At 36.8% G+C, this 17,245-nt stretch overlaps 1 protein-coding gene across 3 annotated transcripts in view; it reads left to right on the forward strand.

The window, feature by feature from the left end:
• The window catches only part of usp47 (ubiquitin specific peptidase 47), a 46,695-nt gene that overhangs the window by 6,877 nt on the left and 22,573 nt on the right, over positions 1-17,245 (forward strand). For 2 of the 3 annotated variants that reach the window (XM_067400121.1, XM_067400122.1), the window contains exons 2-11: positions 6,000-6,059; positions 8,430-8,624; positions 10,367-10,480; positions 11,752-11,905; positions 11,998-12,094; positions 13,504-13,649; positions 13,769-13,848; positions 15,953-16,102; positions 16,710-16,805; positions 16,900-17,052. In XM_067400121.1, the coding sequence (XP_067256222.1) occupies positions 6,000-6,059; positions 8,430-8,624; positions 10,367-10,480; positions 11,752-11,905; positions 11,998-12,094; positions 13,504-13,649; positions 13,769-13,848; positions 15,953-16,102; positions 16,710-16,805; positions 16,900-17,052 (1,245 nt within the window). The remainder of the gene's footprint in view (positions 1-5,999; positions 6,060-8,429; positions 8,625-10,366; positions 10,481-11,751; positions 11,906-11,997; positions 12,095-13,503; positions 13,650-13,768; positions 13,849-15,952; positions 16,103-16,709; positions 16,806-16,899; positions 17,053-17,245) is intronic. The other variant, XM_067400123.1, reaches the window with a different exon arrangement.

The raw sequence follows: 17,245 nt of genomic DNA on the forward strand, positions 1-17,245 counted from the left end.
AGATTAACGTTCTTACTTCAGACTCTCTGCACATATCCCACAATCTCCAATAACTCTGTCCCGCTGCCACACAAAGGTCTGGCCCAAACAGCGTCTATCAACTTTAGATAAAGGAGGAATGTTTGGCATTCTGGTGAACAGGAAAGAAATAACCTAAAGCTTGTAAAGTGTCACAAAGCTTTTGAAGGGTAAGTGTCTTTTCGGTCAAAATCAGCTTATGCAGAGCTCCTATTATGATGCGTGTTTGTGGGTTCTGCTGGCTGTTTCAAAGGACCACCTGCTAAAAGTAATTAAGCCCGTTTGACAGAAGGCTTGGTGACTCATGCCCTGCAGTGTGAGGCACATTTTCATACAAGCCCTCACTAGCTTTTTTTCCAAAGTAAGTACATATCCCCAGGTCTGGTTTATTGAGAAGTTTTGTAAGTCTGGTAATGTATTTGAATCAGATTTAATTCATATTAATTAATAAGGCGACCAAGCACAACAGTGATTTTTACCATGTTAAGGTGTGTTTTTAGGCACAATGTAAAGTTGATGAAGCGCACAACTATGGAGTCAAATCCATGCCACATATATTTGCAAAATGATAAAATACTGCAAAAGAAAATAACGTTCTGAAAAATAAAAATGAAGCATTGCAAGAGAACAAATAAGTTTTGCAAACAAAAATAAAGAATTGAAAAAGAAAAAGAAAGTATGTTAGAGAGCAAAAAAGTTTTGCAAACAAACAAAAATATGTGCAAATGAAAAAATAAATTACAGAGAGAAATAAGTTTTGCAAACAAAAATGAAGAACCGCAAAATAAAAATAAAATACAGCAAAAATAAAGATATAAATAATTGCAAAACTCAATGACGGCTTTAAAAGAAGCTTAAGAACTTTAATTGTATTTTATCTCTGCAACAGATTTTTAGCAGTAATGATTTTGCAACACATTTTCCATGGCCATAACTACTAATTAATTTGCAGTGCTCCTTCTAAGAACAATAAACTGGGTTAAAAAAATGTATTTCAACATAAAAAAAATCATGAAGTAAATTACATACTTCACCTTTAAGAATGCTTTTAGTAATAATACTCTTAAAATGATTTATAAGGGCTTTCTGATTTTTTTCTTTTTTTTCTTTTTTCTTCCTGAATCATCCTTGGCCTTTAAGAAAACACATAATTTATTAATGATTACAAATCAGGGTTTTCTTCACTTAAGGGGTTTAATGCAGATGGGCCCAGCTAAATATTTCACGGTCTCTCATACATAAATATGTATCAAGTAAAATTAAGAAGTGAATATATATTTAAAACTATAATGTAAATTATTATAATTTGTTTGCAATGTAAGCTTCATAAAGTATGTAAATACACAATCTTTCTGATAGAAATTAATACTTTTATTCAGCAAGGATGCATTAAATTGATAAAAAGTGAAGGTAAAGTAGGCCTTCTCGATTATGACAAATCTAATTCACGATTATTTTGGACAATAGCGTAATCACAATTATTTAACACTCGACTAAGGGCAGTATAACTAAAAACTCAGCTTTTTTACAGTAGTGATATAAAGTATACTTTGTAATTTTGGAAAGTAAAAAGTAAAAAAAAAAGTAAAAAAAGCCCGCAAACAATTATTGAAGACAAGTATACTATCAGTAACTCAATAAAAACAAAGCAAATTACAAACAATAGAATGGATACAACAGAAAAAATAGAGAAATTAAATAAAATTTAAAAAATAAATTTTTTTTGAAAGTCTCTCGAACTGTACAGTATTTAGCTTATAGCCTACTACAGAAATTGTATAATCAAATGTAGAAAAAAAAAAAACAGGATAGTCTTGACTGTAACATTTGATAAAAATAAGAAATATTTCTTCAGCACCAAAGCATCATCAGTGATTTCTGAAGGATCATGTGACACTGAAGACTGGAGTAATAATGCTGAAAATTCAGCTTTGCATCACAGAACTAAATTGTTTTAAAATATATTAAAATGGAAAACCGTTCTTCTTGTATTAATATTTCACAATATTACTGTTTTTAGTGTATTTTTGATCAAATAAATGCAGCCTTGGTGAGCAGAAGAGACTTTTCAAAAACATTAAAATATCTTCCTGACCCCAAACCTTTGACACTTCAAATCTAGATGGATGTCAACATTGAAACCAACTAATGAATCCAAAGGGCTACAGTTACCCAAAGTTACCCGATGAAAAACGTTTTTGTGTTGTATTCAGATGATTTGCTGCCCACATCACATTCTTTAAAAGGAATGAAGATGTTACCAGGTAAACAAAAGTAAGCTTCATTGGCATAACATAACATTTGCATTCACCCTGCTCCAACACACATACCTGTAGTTTTCAAATAAGCCTGAAGTACTTGATTAGCTGGATCAGGTGTGTTTAATTAGGGTTGAAGCGAAACTCTGCAGGACTGTGGCCTTCCAGGAACTGAGTTTGACACCCCTGATGCAGAATAAAAGCAGGCTAGGTGACTTTCTCTTTGTCTTTAAAGTAAACCTATACAAACAATGGGTGGAATTTCCCCGAATAATAATCAGGCGTTTGCTGTGGGCCTTTGATTCAGGTGCTCTGATAGTGTTCAAAGGGACTGGAAATGCTAAGCAGGATCTGAGGCCCCTGTGGCCCTCTCTCTTTCCATCAGCTGGCGTCTGTGTGGCAGGTGGGAATCTATGTTCAGTTCAGGTATTAATGTCACCCGCATCGCACCACAAGCTCATCGTTTTTATCACACCCCCATGGGGTATGAGCACAATTTCACTTGCTGAGTATTAAATAGAATTAGTCTTTGTTAAAGCTACAGAAGTGATTTTCTCTTTATCTTTTGTTGCTTGATTAACATTAATGACAGATGGCAGCAGGTTTATTAGGCTGCTGTCACTTTAAGAGCTAATGCACTGATCCAGTATAATGATATGCATCTGTTTTCTTTTTGACAATTTTGTCAATTTTGTCAATTTTGTCCATTCGAGCACAGAAAGAGTCGAGAAAGAGAACTGAATTTGGTGTTTGTGTGCTGTCTGCGCTAAGGATGGGTATCGAGAACCGGTTCCATTTTAGAACAGGTTCCAAATTTCCAAGAACAGGTGATTCGATAAGAAACGTGCATTTCGATTCCTCTTATCGATTCCTGTGTGTGCATTTTAATGTGATTTAAACCATTCAAGCGCAAAAGACTGTGTGCTGCACACACATTCAAAGCACACTCACAGAAAAAGTGATTTTAAAGTGATTTTAAACCTATACTGTTACACATGCGTGCAGCACAGAAAACTCAAGAATGGTTTAAAATCACTTTTTCTGTGAGCGCGCTTTGGATGTGTGTATAGGACTGAAAACAGCGCGCAAGTCGTCTCGCCCTTGAATGGATCTGTACTGCTTTTTAAGGGACAGCAGCCTAACATTCCTGCTGCCGTCTCTGACACTAAACAAACAACAAAAGACAAAGAGGAAATTGACTCGTTCTTGAATTAATAACATTTGTAACTATATGTAAATTTAATTTATTAAGTACAGTGTTATTTTACATTTGATTAGTTACTGAATCTGAATACCTGAAAATCTTAAAACTATATTGTATATTTGTATTTGTTGCGATCTACTAATTTTTAGTTTGTTCTTTTTCATATAATGAGTGTTTACTTGTCTTTAATAATGCTTGAAACTTATATTAGTTAGGCTAGTTGTTTATTTTTAAACCATAGGTAAAGTTTCCTTGTGTAAGTGTCCCAAAGTTCAATGCAAAGGGAGATAATTTCTTTTAAAATATTCGCTGTTTAAGGACTACAACAAACGGCTGGTAGGGACTACAATGAGCTTCTTCCTGGGTTAGTGACATTTGCATAAACCCCGCCCCTGGGAACACGCAACAAAGGAGGTGAGGCCCTGTTGTGCTGCTTTAGAAGAGGAAGAGTTGTTGACATGCTGTCATTTTACGCTGGACTGCTTCACAAACGAGGGTCAAGTCAACGCTGGATTTGCACAAAATATTAACATGACGGCACTAGACTTGTGCCGATATTCGGTAATGTGATAAATCGCGATAATGAATATGCACTATATTGTTATCGTCGGCACTTCAGAATACCCTAAATAATAATTTATTACCAATTATTCATTTTTTATAAGGCAATTAAGAATACTTTACCCGTCAATCGTATAAAATGCACAACACCGCTGTATTCTGCGTCAAAAGGACACGCGCTCAGACGTAAACAATCCCAACGTGCACGAGAAGCACATGGAGGAACCAGTGAAGGAGACGAGCTGAATGAAAGTGCGCGTTCACTCTCTGACAGCAGAGGGCGCTGATGGAACAGCAGCATGCAGCGGTTACCACGGAAACCATGCAAACAAAGTAACTGCGCTAGTGAAGTTTTTAAAATGCTTCAAGCAGCCATAGATTTTTTTGTAATCTCAGTGTTGTTCATCACAGCACCAAATACTGAATACTTAAAAAAGACTTAAAAGGATATTTATTGTCAAACCTAAACATTTTTATATTTTAATCTGGACTACAACATGCCCTAATGATTAGAAATGTTCTGATTATTTGTTATTGTTCAGTAAAACTTTGAAAACATACAGCTTCATTAGTTAACATGTTAATTCATTATCACTAAACTTACAATAAAAATACTTATAAAGTATTAATTATTATTAATAAATGTTAATTTCTTAGTTACTGTTTAATAACATTACTAAAATCAAACTAACTTATTTAATGGACCTGAGATAAAACTAACAATGATCAGTTGTGTTTCTAAACTAACATTAACAAAAAAATAACACTTTCTGTATCAAATGTATCTATTGCTCAATCTTAGTTATTGCATTAAATAGAGTAAAGTGTTATCTGTTGTTCTTTATAGCCTAATTCTTTTGCATTTTAATCTGTTTGAAAATTTCAGTCAGTTGTTTTTGTTTTATTTCAAAAAGAGTTCTTAAACCTGTTAAACTGACAAAAATGGTTTTGCAACTTATTTTAATATTGTGATAATACCGTATACCGTAATAAAAGCTTCATCAATTAATCGCAACATGAAAATTTGATACCGTCACATGCCTAGACGGCACATGCTAGTGGATGAGTTGAATCAACTCCACAGCAACTACATAAATGTATCCACTAACCATTCAGAAATGTCCAGTTTCATTCTAAAAGTTGTAACTTCTTCCTGAGTCTCTCCATCAGTGTCGACTCCGGTTTGAACAATGTAAGGCTGAACACCGTTACTGACAATCATCATTTTGGCTGTGTGAGATTCTCCAGCTTTGTTGTTGTTGAGCTGTTAAAGCTCCGCCCTCTTCTGGAAAGCAGCAGCTCATTTGCATTTAAAGGGACACACACAAAAACGCCGTGTTTTTGCTCACATCCAAGTAGGAGCAAATTTGACAAGCTATAATAAATGATCTGTGGGGTATTTTGAGCTGAAACTTCACAGACACATTCTGGGGACACCAATTGACAATGCAAGTTTATTACCACAAGGGGTCTGTGAAAATTTTTGAATGATGACAAATCATATTTGTGCACAATATTTTTGCGATATTAAAAATATTGGTTAAAAGTCATATATCAACAAGAAAATATTGAATATATCATAAATATTTCAGGTGAAACGTTACTTCAATGAAAGGCATTTTCTTTACTTGGATAAAGATCTTGTAGCCCTCTGCACCTTGTCATAATGAATACCCGCCGCTCGAGAACAGGCCAACCTGTTTCATGTGAGCACCTAACGATATTATCCCTGATAAAAATACCCTCTAATCTGATAATGCCCCTGCTTGTGTTGACATCTTTGTCTTTTACAGTGGCATCTTCACATTTTCTCCACTAGATCTCCATTGTTCCCCTGTGTATTGACCTTTAGCAGATATCATACATCAGCGCCGCTCATATCGTGATGCTCAACTTTGCGCTCGGGGCTGGTTTGACTTCTCCTGAACAGTGTGTTGTTGTTGTTGTTCTGTCATCAGGGTATTTTTTGGAGTTGCAGGCAGAGTATTTTTGAGGAGATGCAGAAGAGGTTCTCACAGGTAGTTGTGTGTGTTGCATATGTGTGTGTGTGTGTTTACAGCATGGTGATTCATTTGACACTAACTCTCAAATGAAGACGTCAGGAAAAAATCAGCTGGTTTGTGGGGAAGCTGAGGGCAGTACACTGTTACAAGCGGATGGGAATTTGAGCTTGTAGTGTGAATAACAAAATAAAAGAAATATCAATAAAAAATAAATCTGGTACTTACTGTTTATTGCAAAAAAAAAAAATAGTATTTATTTCTCAATTAGAATCAATTCTCATTTTGATTAACCAATATCGATTCTTAAATCCTAAGATTCGATCTTTTAGTCTATGCTGTTTTCAGTTGTGTGAACAAAACTTTACTAAACACTTTGTATTGAGCCTACAAAATAGCACAATAAGCTAAGTATCAGCTTTCAGATTTTGTCAATTTTATTACAAAATTCAAACAATAAATGCTGTTTTGCCGCTCTTTAATGTGGTGTGACAGTTTGCTGTTGCCGCTTCAGTTCGAGAGCGAGTGGACTGATCGTCTCTTCCACTGTTACAGCATTAAATAAACATGAATGAACATCAGAAGGTATGTTTAAAGATACAGTACAATTTAGTGAAATTTGTATTATGTCACATGTAAATCGTGTTTCAGCCATCAGATTGTAAACAGTGTCATTTTACATTTACCTCAGAAAAGCCATTCATTGTCCATAAACTCAATGGTCAGCTAGAAAAATTAACTTGAGAGGATCTTTTTGATAAAAATATTACCTATTCATTATATTTTTTTACTGAACCTGTTCTTCAAAATTTAATGTTTGAATAAAACTGTCATAATAGGTTTTTATGACAGCTGTTGTTTAAATGTTTAAAAAATGTTTTTTTAAAAAATGGATTGAAGTATAATTGTCATTAAAAACTTAATATAAATGTATTATTATAAAAACTTCCATATGTGCAATTTAATTTGTGTACAAATCAGTTGTTTATTTTAACCTTTTAATATTATAGTAATATACCAAAAGACAGGTTCTTGTGTAATATAGCATTAATTGAGAGACGACACACACACACACACACACAGTCTCTCTATTTATTAACTGAAAAAATGAACAATATGGTATAGTAATATATATTAAATTAACCATGGTAAGGTTTTTTTTTTTTTTTTTTTTTTTTTTTTTACTCAATGAGAACTAAAATATATATACAATGAAATGTGTGCCAATATCCAGCCACTCTCAGAAAAAAAGGTATAAAAGCTGTCACTGGGGTAGTACCCTTTCAAAATATACACCTTTTTAACTAAAGAGTGCATATTAGTGCCTTAAAGGTACATATTAGTACCCAAAACGGACATATTAGAACCTAAATGGTACATATTAGAACCATTTTAAAGGGTACCATCCCAGTGACAGCTTTTGTACCTTTTTTTTCCTGAGAGTCCTGATTCCTAATTTCCTTTTCTGACTGAAATGACTTTTCTGCTCCCTTTATGCAGCCTCTACAAATTCAGCATTGTTCTGGGTAAAAAAGTCTATAAAATATTTAAAAGCGAATAATTAGAATTATAAAAAAAATCTAACAAGTTAGGCTATATATTATTTATTTTATAAAAACATGTATTCAGTCAGTGTTTGCTTTTTAAATGGAGACTGATTAAAATGGATGCTCTGATTAATTTAAAGTAAAACACCTTTAAAATAATCTTCTCAGGTTATTTTCTGTGCTTATCATATCAATAATATACAAAGAAATGTTTTGCTTGCTTCATGCTTGGAATCCTCACTCAGCGCTTATAGTAACACGATCAGTTCTTTAGCAGACGCTATGAAAAGACTACGGCTCTGCTTTGTAAACAACACCTGCAATTAACCAACCACCATCAGTCACACAGTCGACTTTATGGCCTTGACTGCATGCTGTGGCCTCAAACACAGTACACTTAAGCCATAACTTCACTTCTCTGAGCTGTTTTTACACTTACATTTAACCCACTGGTGTCATTATGTTTAATAATATGAATGCCTATTGTTTACTCTAACTCACAGGCATGATCATAATCTTGTTTGTTTCATGGTGGATTGCTGTATTTAATTTCTAACCTAAGTAGCTTTGTATTATGAGTTCAGTGTTGAAGTATTTGGCATACTTCTGCTTGTTTACATACTTCCTGGCTTACCACATGAAACCGTGTCCTCCAGGACGTTTTACGTAACTCTGTGATTGGTCAGATCTCTGATGATATTGCTCGGTACAAGAAAACTCTTGAGCTTTTGCTCATCTAGTGCATTTTCCTGTCATGTTCTCAGCACTGGAGTGAAGCTCAAACTGATGTGTGTGCTTGGTTTAAGTAAACTTAACAGTCAAAATATGTGTGCATTTACAGATTGAAAGTGCAGCGGAGGAGCCGAGAGTGCTGTGTATAGTGCAGGACACCACCAATGCCAAGACCATCAGTGAGAGGCTGACGATCAACCTGCCCGCCTCCACCACCGTCAACAAATTCTACGAGGATGTGGCTCACAAGGCTGGATATGTGAACGGCACTTTCTGCCTGGTGTGGGCCAACGCTGGCGACATGGTGAGTCTTCCCCAAAAACACACAAAACTCTTACCAAAACATGTAACTTTTCACCCTTAAATAAATAAAAAAACATTGCATCATATAATGTTTTATATTTAATACAGTAATTAATGCAGCCATATAATGTGAATGCACATATTTACATGTGTGCATTGTAGGGTTGTCAAAAGTAACGACTTCGGTACCAAGTCGGTACTGAAATTTTAAAAATATGACATACAAGCATTTCCCCCTAGCATTTTGAGTGCTGCTGAGCAGATTCTTGAACACCTCTGATTGGCCATTGTGTTCACACGCTCTTCAGATATGTCTGTGATTAGCTACAATGATCAACACTTCAAAAACATTTTGTAAATAGACATCTTTGACACTCCTCACCAAGCGCTTACACAGATACACACGGGAGCATTTGGGAGCAGGCATCTATCAGTGGATATATTAGGGATCTGCTGATAGAAGCCTGCTTTCAGTTGTATTGTTTTAGTTGTTTTTGATCCATGTAACCCTAATAAATAAGGTTATAACACCAACAACTTATAGCCTAACTCATATAAATTTTACATTCGCATAAACCCTAATAGTACAACCAAATACAACAGAACAAACATATACAAATGAAATTTGTTTTTCATGTAGGTCTAAACTAGATTTTTAGGTACAGAAATAGTAATCAAATATAAAATATCACTGCATAGTCTTCACTGTATTAATATAGATTAACCCTTATTAAGCTTTAGCTATTTTTTTTCTGTCCTTTGTTTGATTTAACATAAAACACTCAGCAGCAGGAATATTAGGCTGCTGTCACTTTAAGAGCTAATGCACGGATCCAATATACTGTTGCACATGCATCTTATCTCTCATTTACATTTACTTTAGACATAATAAACTGTGTTTACAATTCGACAAGATGGGAAATTTGACATCATTTTGTGTGAATATGTCCATGCAAGCTCAGGAAGACATGAAAGAGTATTTGTGCGCTGCGAGACGCGGTGTTCTGGGCATGTGTTTTGAATGTGAAACTTGGGCTGTCACACAGCTTGGAAACTTTCACGTCTGTGTGTGCTTGAATATTTAAATTGGCAAGGCTTATAAAAGCGCAAATTATCAACTTCCATGAAGATGCAGCACTGGCCCGATCAGGGAAAACACTTCTGTTAACTGGCCTGAGAGTCTTTCTCGCTGCCCCCGGGCCGTTGAGCAGCCCTTATTGAGAATACAAAATGAGAATTGTAAACTTTGCTTTCGTGGTGACTTTAATTACAAACACAATGCATAACTGAAGTTATACAGTGTCAGTGGCATGTTTTTCCCACACTGCTACATTACTGATATGATTAGATGGAGCTGTGTCATATACTCTGCTCTGTTCTCCATCTAACTGTGTGCTAATCCCAGCGCTGAGCCTGTGGCTGCAGGTAACTCTCTGAGTAGGTCAGTGGATTAAGACCTGTTTCTACAGGACGTACCAGTGAAACATTAGTACGTCCAGACCTGTGGGTAAATTGCTAGTACGTCATGTCCCTCAGGCAGCACAGCTTTTTCTTACATACTAACTGAATCCTCTGACGAGATGTGGGTTACCTGCAATTTGCCAGATCGATTAATTTCTCTTTTGAGGCATTTTGCAGCATGTTAATACTTGATCTTTGCATTGTGTTCCAGACAGCATCTCGTTGTCCTGCTCTTGTTTTTCACTACCTCTCACTCTTCATTCACACTTATCTCACCCTAAGGCTCCTCTGGACCAGGCCAGTGAGATGTCCCTGGTGTTGTCCGGTTTTGAGGCGGGGAAGAAGAATTTCTTGCAGCTTACAGACAAGGACGGGGAGCAGCCTCAGATCGCTTCAGTGAGTCTCAATATTAGCATATCAATCTGTCTACTGATCGATCTTTCTATCTGTCAATTTTTCATTTTTTCTTTCGTTTTATCTATTGTTGAAGGTCCCTGTTTGGGCGCCATTTTATGTATCACTCGAAACACAAAAAATAAGGGGTAACCACATCCAAGTATAATTGCCAAACATCAGTTCAAAATATATACAAAAAAAGTAAATGCAAAATACAACACCAGAAAGCAATAATGCCCCACAATCCCCAAAACCAGGTCCAAAGAGTCTTTCAATATCAACTCAGTCCATTAAATGTAAACACAGAAACACAAAATGATAATATGAAAATAAGGATAATGTGGGTGTAATGAATATAAGGAACTGATGATCAATCAGATTGACTTTGCACAAAAATTAAGTTCAAAGTCATTTCAGTCGCAAACTCAGAAAAAGTTGGAAAAAAGGAAAAAAAAAATGTATAATCCAAAAAGGTAATCCTAAAGAAGAAGTCCTCCGTGGTGAATGCATAGATTCTGGGTTGCACACCAAACAAACTGTGAGCCATTCCCTGGGACAAGAAATCGAAGCATTGCGATTAGTGGATCGATTCTGAGATTTTCGGTATGCATTACCATTCTCTCTCCCAATTGATTCTGAACTTCAAATGGTGCTGTAGGTTAGTTTTTAACCACACACTCAAATGCTCATGAAGAAGAGCACTTGTGCATTCGGCTGTGTTTAAAATGTGTCCACATAGGTGGTTAAATGTACTTAAACCTCAGAATGCTTTTATGACGCGGAATTGCGAACACCATTGTAATTCGCTACAACCTTTTAGAACTTTATGGAAGATTATTTTATGGAAGATTCAAGTGGTGTGTATAAGAAATTGGAAGCAAGGAGAGTACAGCTTTTTCTAAACCACACAGCGCCATCTGCTGTTAAAAACTAAGCTCAGAATCGATTGGAGAGAGAGTCGTGTGCATACTAAATCTCAAAATCGTTCCAGAATCGTATGGAGAATGGCGATGCATTGATTTATTGTCCCAGCCCTGCAAAATAAGCATTTTAAGTGAGGAAAAAAACCCATTATATCACATTCATATTAACCCTGGCCTTGAACTTGGTTTCACATCTTTCCATTCCCACTGTTTGTTGTGGAATCCAGTTTTGGTTGAACTTTCCTGTAGAAATAAGGAACACCACATAATATGGATGCACTATCATAAGAAAAAGAATTTTGGTGAGCTGTGCATGTTTAGCTTTATTCTTGGCCGACCCTCTTACAGGATGAATCTGGCACAGCGGACAGCAGTGGTCTTGATGACAGCTCTCAGGATCGCTTCATTGGACCCTTACCACGGGACGGTACTGTAGGCTGCAGCAGTGACTACAGCAGCCCCAGTTACTCGTACTCCTCCATACTCAACAAATCAGAGACAGGTAGCACTGCTTTAACATGCATTATTGTGAAGAGCATCATGGCCACAACTTTGCCACACAGATTAATTTGTCTCATGTCCTCTGCTTTTAAGGTTATGTTGGTTTGGTCAACCAAGCAATGACCTGTTACCTGAACAGCCTCCTGCAGACCCTGTTCATGACCCCTGAGTTCAGGAATGCACTCTACAAGTAAGTAGACTGTGTCAGGTTTAGTGGGATAACTAGTTTATATGAACTAGATTGAAGCAGTGCGACAACATGAAGTGCCACTGGTGCAAAAAATTAAATGTCTTAATGAGAGAGTCATTGAGTCATTTATTCATTCATGCATTCATTAGATTCGTTCAAACGACTGATTCATTCAGGAGTGAAGAAAATTGTTCTCTTTATGAATGGTCCATTGAATCATTGGTTCATCCGTATCGTTCAAAACGTGGATTCAGAAATTAAACACCACTGTGTGTTGCTTTTTGTCTTTATATTTCCTTTGGCAAAACTGAGCAAAACAGACAATATTTTGTATAAAATAACACAAAATGAACTTTTTATTTATTGAACTTTATTAAAATCACTATCGCATTTGCACTCGCACTATTCTGGACAGAAAACAGAACTTGTGTGATTATAGCTTATCTATATCATGATGTAAATATGAGACAAAAACTCAAATGGGGCAATTTTGCCTCCTGTCTTGAATTTTAGAGACGTTCTAACTATGTTCTATAGGCTCTATCCTGCAGTGAGTTGTTGCTCTGCATCATATTCGTCATCAGTCAACTGAATGAAATGTAAGATGACCTACATAGATCTGGGGCAGGGCAAGTGCTTTAAATGCGTTAATAATTTAAAATAACATGTTATTTTTTTGCCGTAATTAATTAAATGAACAATCGACAGCCCTAATTACAGTATTCTGTTACTCCCTAAAAAAGTAACTGTGTTACTTAGATTGCATTACATTAGTTTTTTGTTACTTTTTCTCATCTGGGCTGGCCTGTTAGTGTGTTTGTTTTTATAACAACAAAAAAATATTTTTGGCAAATGTGAAGGCCCCTTCACACCAAAAGTGAAATGAATAAGCCTCAGGCTGAAGGAAATGCAAATTCACACCTGTACAGTAGAGGGCGCAGTTTAAACAAACAAACCTTTCAGCTGTGCTGCCATTCTGGAATACAGAAGAATAGGAAGCAGAAGTAGTAACCTAGTTACTTGAAAAAAAGTAATCTGATTACATAACTCGCGTTACTTGTAGTGCGTTTGCGCCCAACACTGGTCTTAATGCTCTCATGCTCAGAATAAAGAGGGATCATTAAACTGATCTAATGACACTGATTTTAAGAATCATTCTGGCCATATAAAAAGTGCATTAAAATGACAATTCACCATGTTGCCTAATTTTATTTTGTGTACAAAATCATTGCAGATATTTTGAGTGTATTCAATATTTAAGCACTTTTACTAGCTTGTAGCTTTTTTTTAATAATTTTTTTTTTTTTTAATATATAAACATTGGATTTTTTTTGCTCTTTTTTTTTTTTTTTGTGTTCTGCCTCCATATTTTCCGTTTTACAAATCTAACTCTGTTTTCAATGCACAAGTTGGGAGTTTGAGGATTCTGAGGAGGATCCGGTCACCAGTATCCCATACCAGCTCCAGAGGCTGTTCGTTCTCCTGCAGACAAGTAAGAAGCGTGCCATCGAGACCACAGACGTGACCCGCAGCTTTGGTTGGGACAGCAGTGAGGGTACGAGGCGTCGCTTAACATCCCTTTGGGAACCTTTACCCACATTAGCACTCCTGTTATCAGATAGCAGAAGGAGTCTTGATTACTCTGAAACTCTTTACCTTGTGTGTTTTTTTCAGCCTGGCAGCAGCATGACGTCCAGGAGCTTTGCAGAGTCATGTTTGATGCACTAGAGCAGAAGTGGAAACAGACCGAGCAGGTATGTGATGCAAGCCCCGCCCCTTCGTCACATGATGCTAATTCACAACCAATAGCTGAGCCTAAAACCACATTACGTTTGCACCATCGGACCAGAAGCGCTGCGGCTTCACTAAAACCCGCCGTAACACGCCTCTCTGGAACAACGTCACACAAACTCATCATTTCACCAATAATGAAAGTTTTGTCAGAAAACTAATCGGAAAGAAATCACTGGAAACTAGCGAGAACGCAAAACGAACATGATAAAAGCGGCTGTTTGTTGGCACCCAGGCATCCATGTTTTACAATAATAAATAACAGTGATCATAATAAATTAATTTGTCAAGATTGCACATTAGTCACAGAAATAAAGTGGTATTTACTGTTATTTCACAAAAGAAAGAGGACACGCACTTATTCAGTCATGTTTGTTTCTGTTGATTTGTAGTCAAATCCAATTCAAATCCAATTTCAAAAAAGTTGGGACACTGTACAAATTTTGAATAAAAAAGGAATGCAATAATTTACAAATCTCATAAACTTATATTTTATTCACAATAGAATATAGATATCATATCAAATGTTGAAAGTCAGACATTTTGAAATGTCATGCCAAATATTGGCTCATTTTGGATTTCATGAGAGCTACACATTCCAAAAAAGTTGGGACAGGTAGCAATAAAGGCCGGAAAAGTTAAATGTACATATAAGGAACAGCTGGAGGACCAATTTGCAACTTATTAGGTCAATTGGCAACATGATTGGGTATAAAAAGAGCCTCTCAGAGTGGCAGTGTCTCTCAGAAGTAAAGATGGGCAGAGGATCACCAATTCCCCCAATGCTGCGGCGAAATATAGTGGAGCAATATCAGAAAGGAGTTTCTCAGAGAAAAACTGCAAAGAGTTTGAAGTTATCATCATCTACAGTGCATAATATCATCCAAAGATTCAGAGAATCTGGAACAATCTCTGTGCGTAAGGGTCAATGCCGGAAAACCATACTGGATGCCCGTGATCTTCGGGCATCACATACAGGAATGCTACTGTAATGGAAATCACAACATGGGCTCAGGAATACTTCCAGAAAACATTGTCGTGAACACAATCCACCGTGTCATTCGGCGTTGCCGGCTAAAACTCTATAGGTCAAAAAAGAAGCCGTATCTAAACATGATCCAGAAGCGCAGGTGTTTTCTCTGGGCCAAGGCTCATTTAAAATGGACTGTGGCAAAGTGGAAAACTGTTCTGTGGTCAGACGAATCAAAATTTGAAGTTCTTTTTGGAAAACTGGGACGCCATGTTATCCGGACTAAAGAGGACAAAGACAACCCGCTGCTGTCTCCAGACTCTAATAAACTCCACCTTTGTTTGTAACCACTCCCTCAAGCCCGAGCTGGCCCGCTTTGGACTAAGGTGGAAACTCGGCTAATGAGATCCCTACATCAGGGCCAGGACAAAAGACCCAATGTTGAGTAAAATAAAAAGCATTTTAGGGAGTGTCCAAGCTTAATTTTTTTTTGTTTGTTTTATCCATTCGAGATGGGTTGGGTCATGGCATGCCTTAAATTCAGGTGTTCTACAGAGGTTTCTACACTCAGATAATTGTTCTCTTCTAAGCTCTTCTAATGCTGCAAGACTTTGTAATGGAAGAAAGACTTCAAAAGTCTTCAGTATTTGTGCCAGTAAGTTGAAAAAAATAATTTTTCAGGTGAAAACATGTTTCAACCATTTACTTGGTATTGCTCTGTATTTGTAGTAGGTTCCAAAAGCGACACACCGACCCAACATCAAAGAACTAGCGGTGACAATAACCAACCGTGTTGTTGTCTCGCATTGCCTGTGTCTCGACCAAAAAGTTGTTTTAACACACCGCAAAGGCTACAGACGACAGCCAACTGCTCTTGCGTTAAGCCTAAAGTATACTTCACTTTTTACGCTTACATGAGGGTCAGGAGGCCTACATAGATGAGAGATTGAAAGTACCCTCATTTGTACATCTCTAGCATGAAAGAATACAAAGATATTTCTATGGGTTGTAACTCGTGGTGAGAGATTGCCTGTGTTTATTGAACTTTTTTTTGTGCATGCAAAGTGTTTTGATGTACTGTCTTTTGTTTTTCCCAGGCTGACCTGATCAACCAGCTTTACCAGGGCAAACTGAAGGACTATGTGCGCTGTTTGGAGTGTGGCTATGAGAGCTGGAGGATTGACACGTACTTGGACATCCCTCTGGTCATCAGGCCCTTCGGGGCTAGCCAGGTTTTTGGCAGCGTGGTGCGTCCGGCCATCATTATGACCATTTTTTTTGTAGCTGTATACTAGCAGATGCAGTATTATGCCATTAGCAGTTTTTCAAGTGTAATTGTTTTATGTGCCAACAAGACATAATGGCAGTATTTTTACAAATGCTAGTTCGTGATTTTTTTTAATATACTTTGAAATGGAAATATGACCATTGCTATTTGATACTTCATAGTGATGGGAACAGAACAGAGCTTTACTGTCAGATTGGGAAGAGAGGAGTTGCAACAATGTCAAATATGTGTAAAATGTGTTTTTTGAAAAATCAAGCATGAAAACCTATTTTAGTAGACTCCAAAAACAAAATCAGGACTTTGTAAAAGAGCATAACAGGTCCCCTTTAAACTGTGTTATTTATATACTTTCAAGGCATTTATATTTCAAATTAGCTTCAGTTTACCTTTTGAGTTTTAGTTCTAGTTTAGATATGAGCTTTTGATTATTTGTTTCTTTTTTTTTTATTATAAAACTATTTTTAATGGTTTGTTAATGATAACACTGATGCTGAATGTCAAATGCAATATCCAAATGAAAGAGGAGCATGTTTGTCCTCATTGTCCACTGATTTTATGTTGATCAGGAAGAAGCCCTGCAGGCCTTCATTCAGCCTGAGACTCTCGACGGGCCCAACCAGTACTTCTGTGAGCGCTGCAAAAAGAAATGTGACGCCCGCAAGGTGAGTCAGATCAGAGACAATGATTGTCTAGTCCTCTACCACATTTTGTAGTCCTCTACATTTCTTATGCAGTGTTTTTTTTTTTTCTCTCCAGGGCCTGAGATTCCTCCATTTCCCATACCTGCTGACTCTGCAGCTGAAACGCTTTGACTTTGATTACACCACTATGCACCGCATTAAACTCAATGACCGCATGACCTTCCCCGAGGAGCTGGACATGAGCCCTTTCATCGACGTTGAGGACGAGGTGAGACGCAGTTTTGTGCTGTCTTTCCTCTGGTTAAAGAAAACTGAACTGATCCCTCCTGCCCTCTTCACATTTCACATTTCAACTTTATATGTACACACACAGTATACTCGCATTAGGGTGACACATACTATATTATAAATCTTAATTACTTGACTGCTTGCCTCGTCTCTGCATCTTACACTGTGAGCAT

Source organism: Chanodichthys erythropterus, chromosome 11 (assembly GCF_024489055.1).
Source record: "Chanodichthys erythropterus isolate Z2021 chromosome 11, ASM2448905v1, whole genome shotgun sequence".
Lineage (NCBI taxonomy): Eukaryota > Metazoa > Chordata > Actinopteri > Cypriniformes > Xenocyprididae > Chanodichthys > Chanodichthys erythropterus.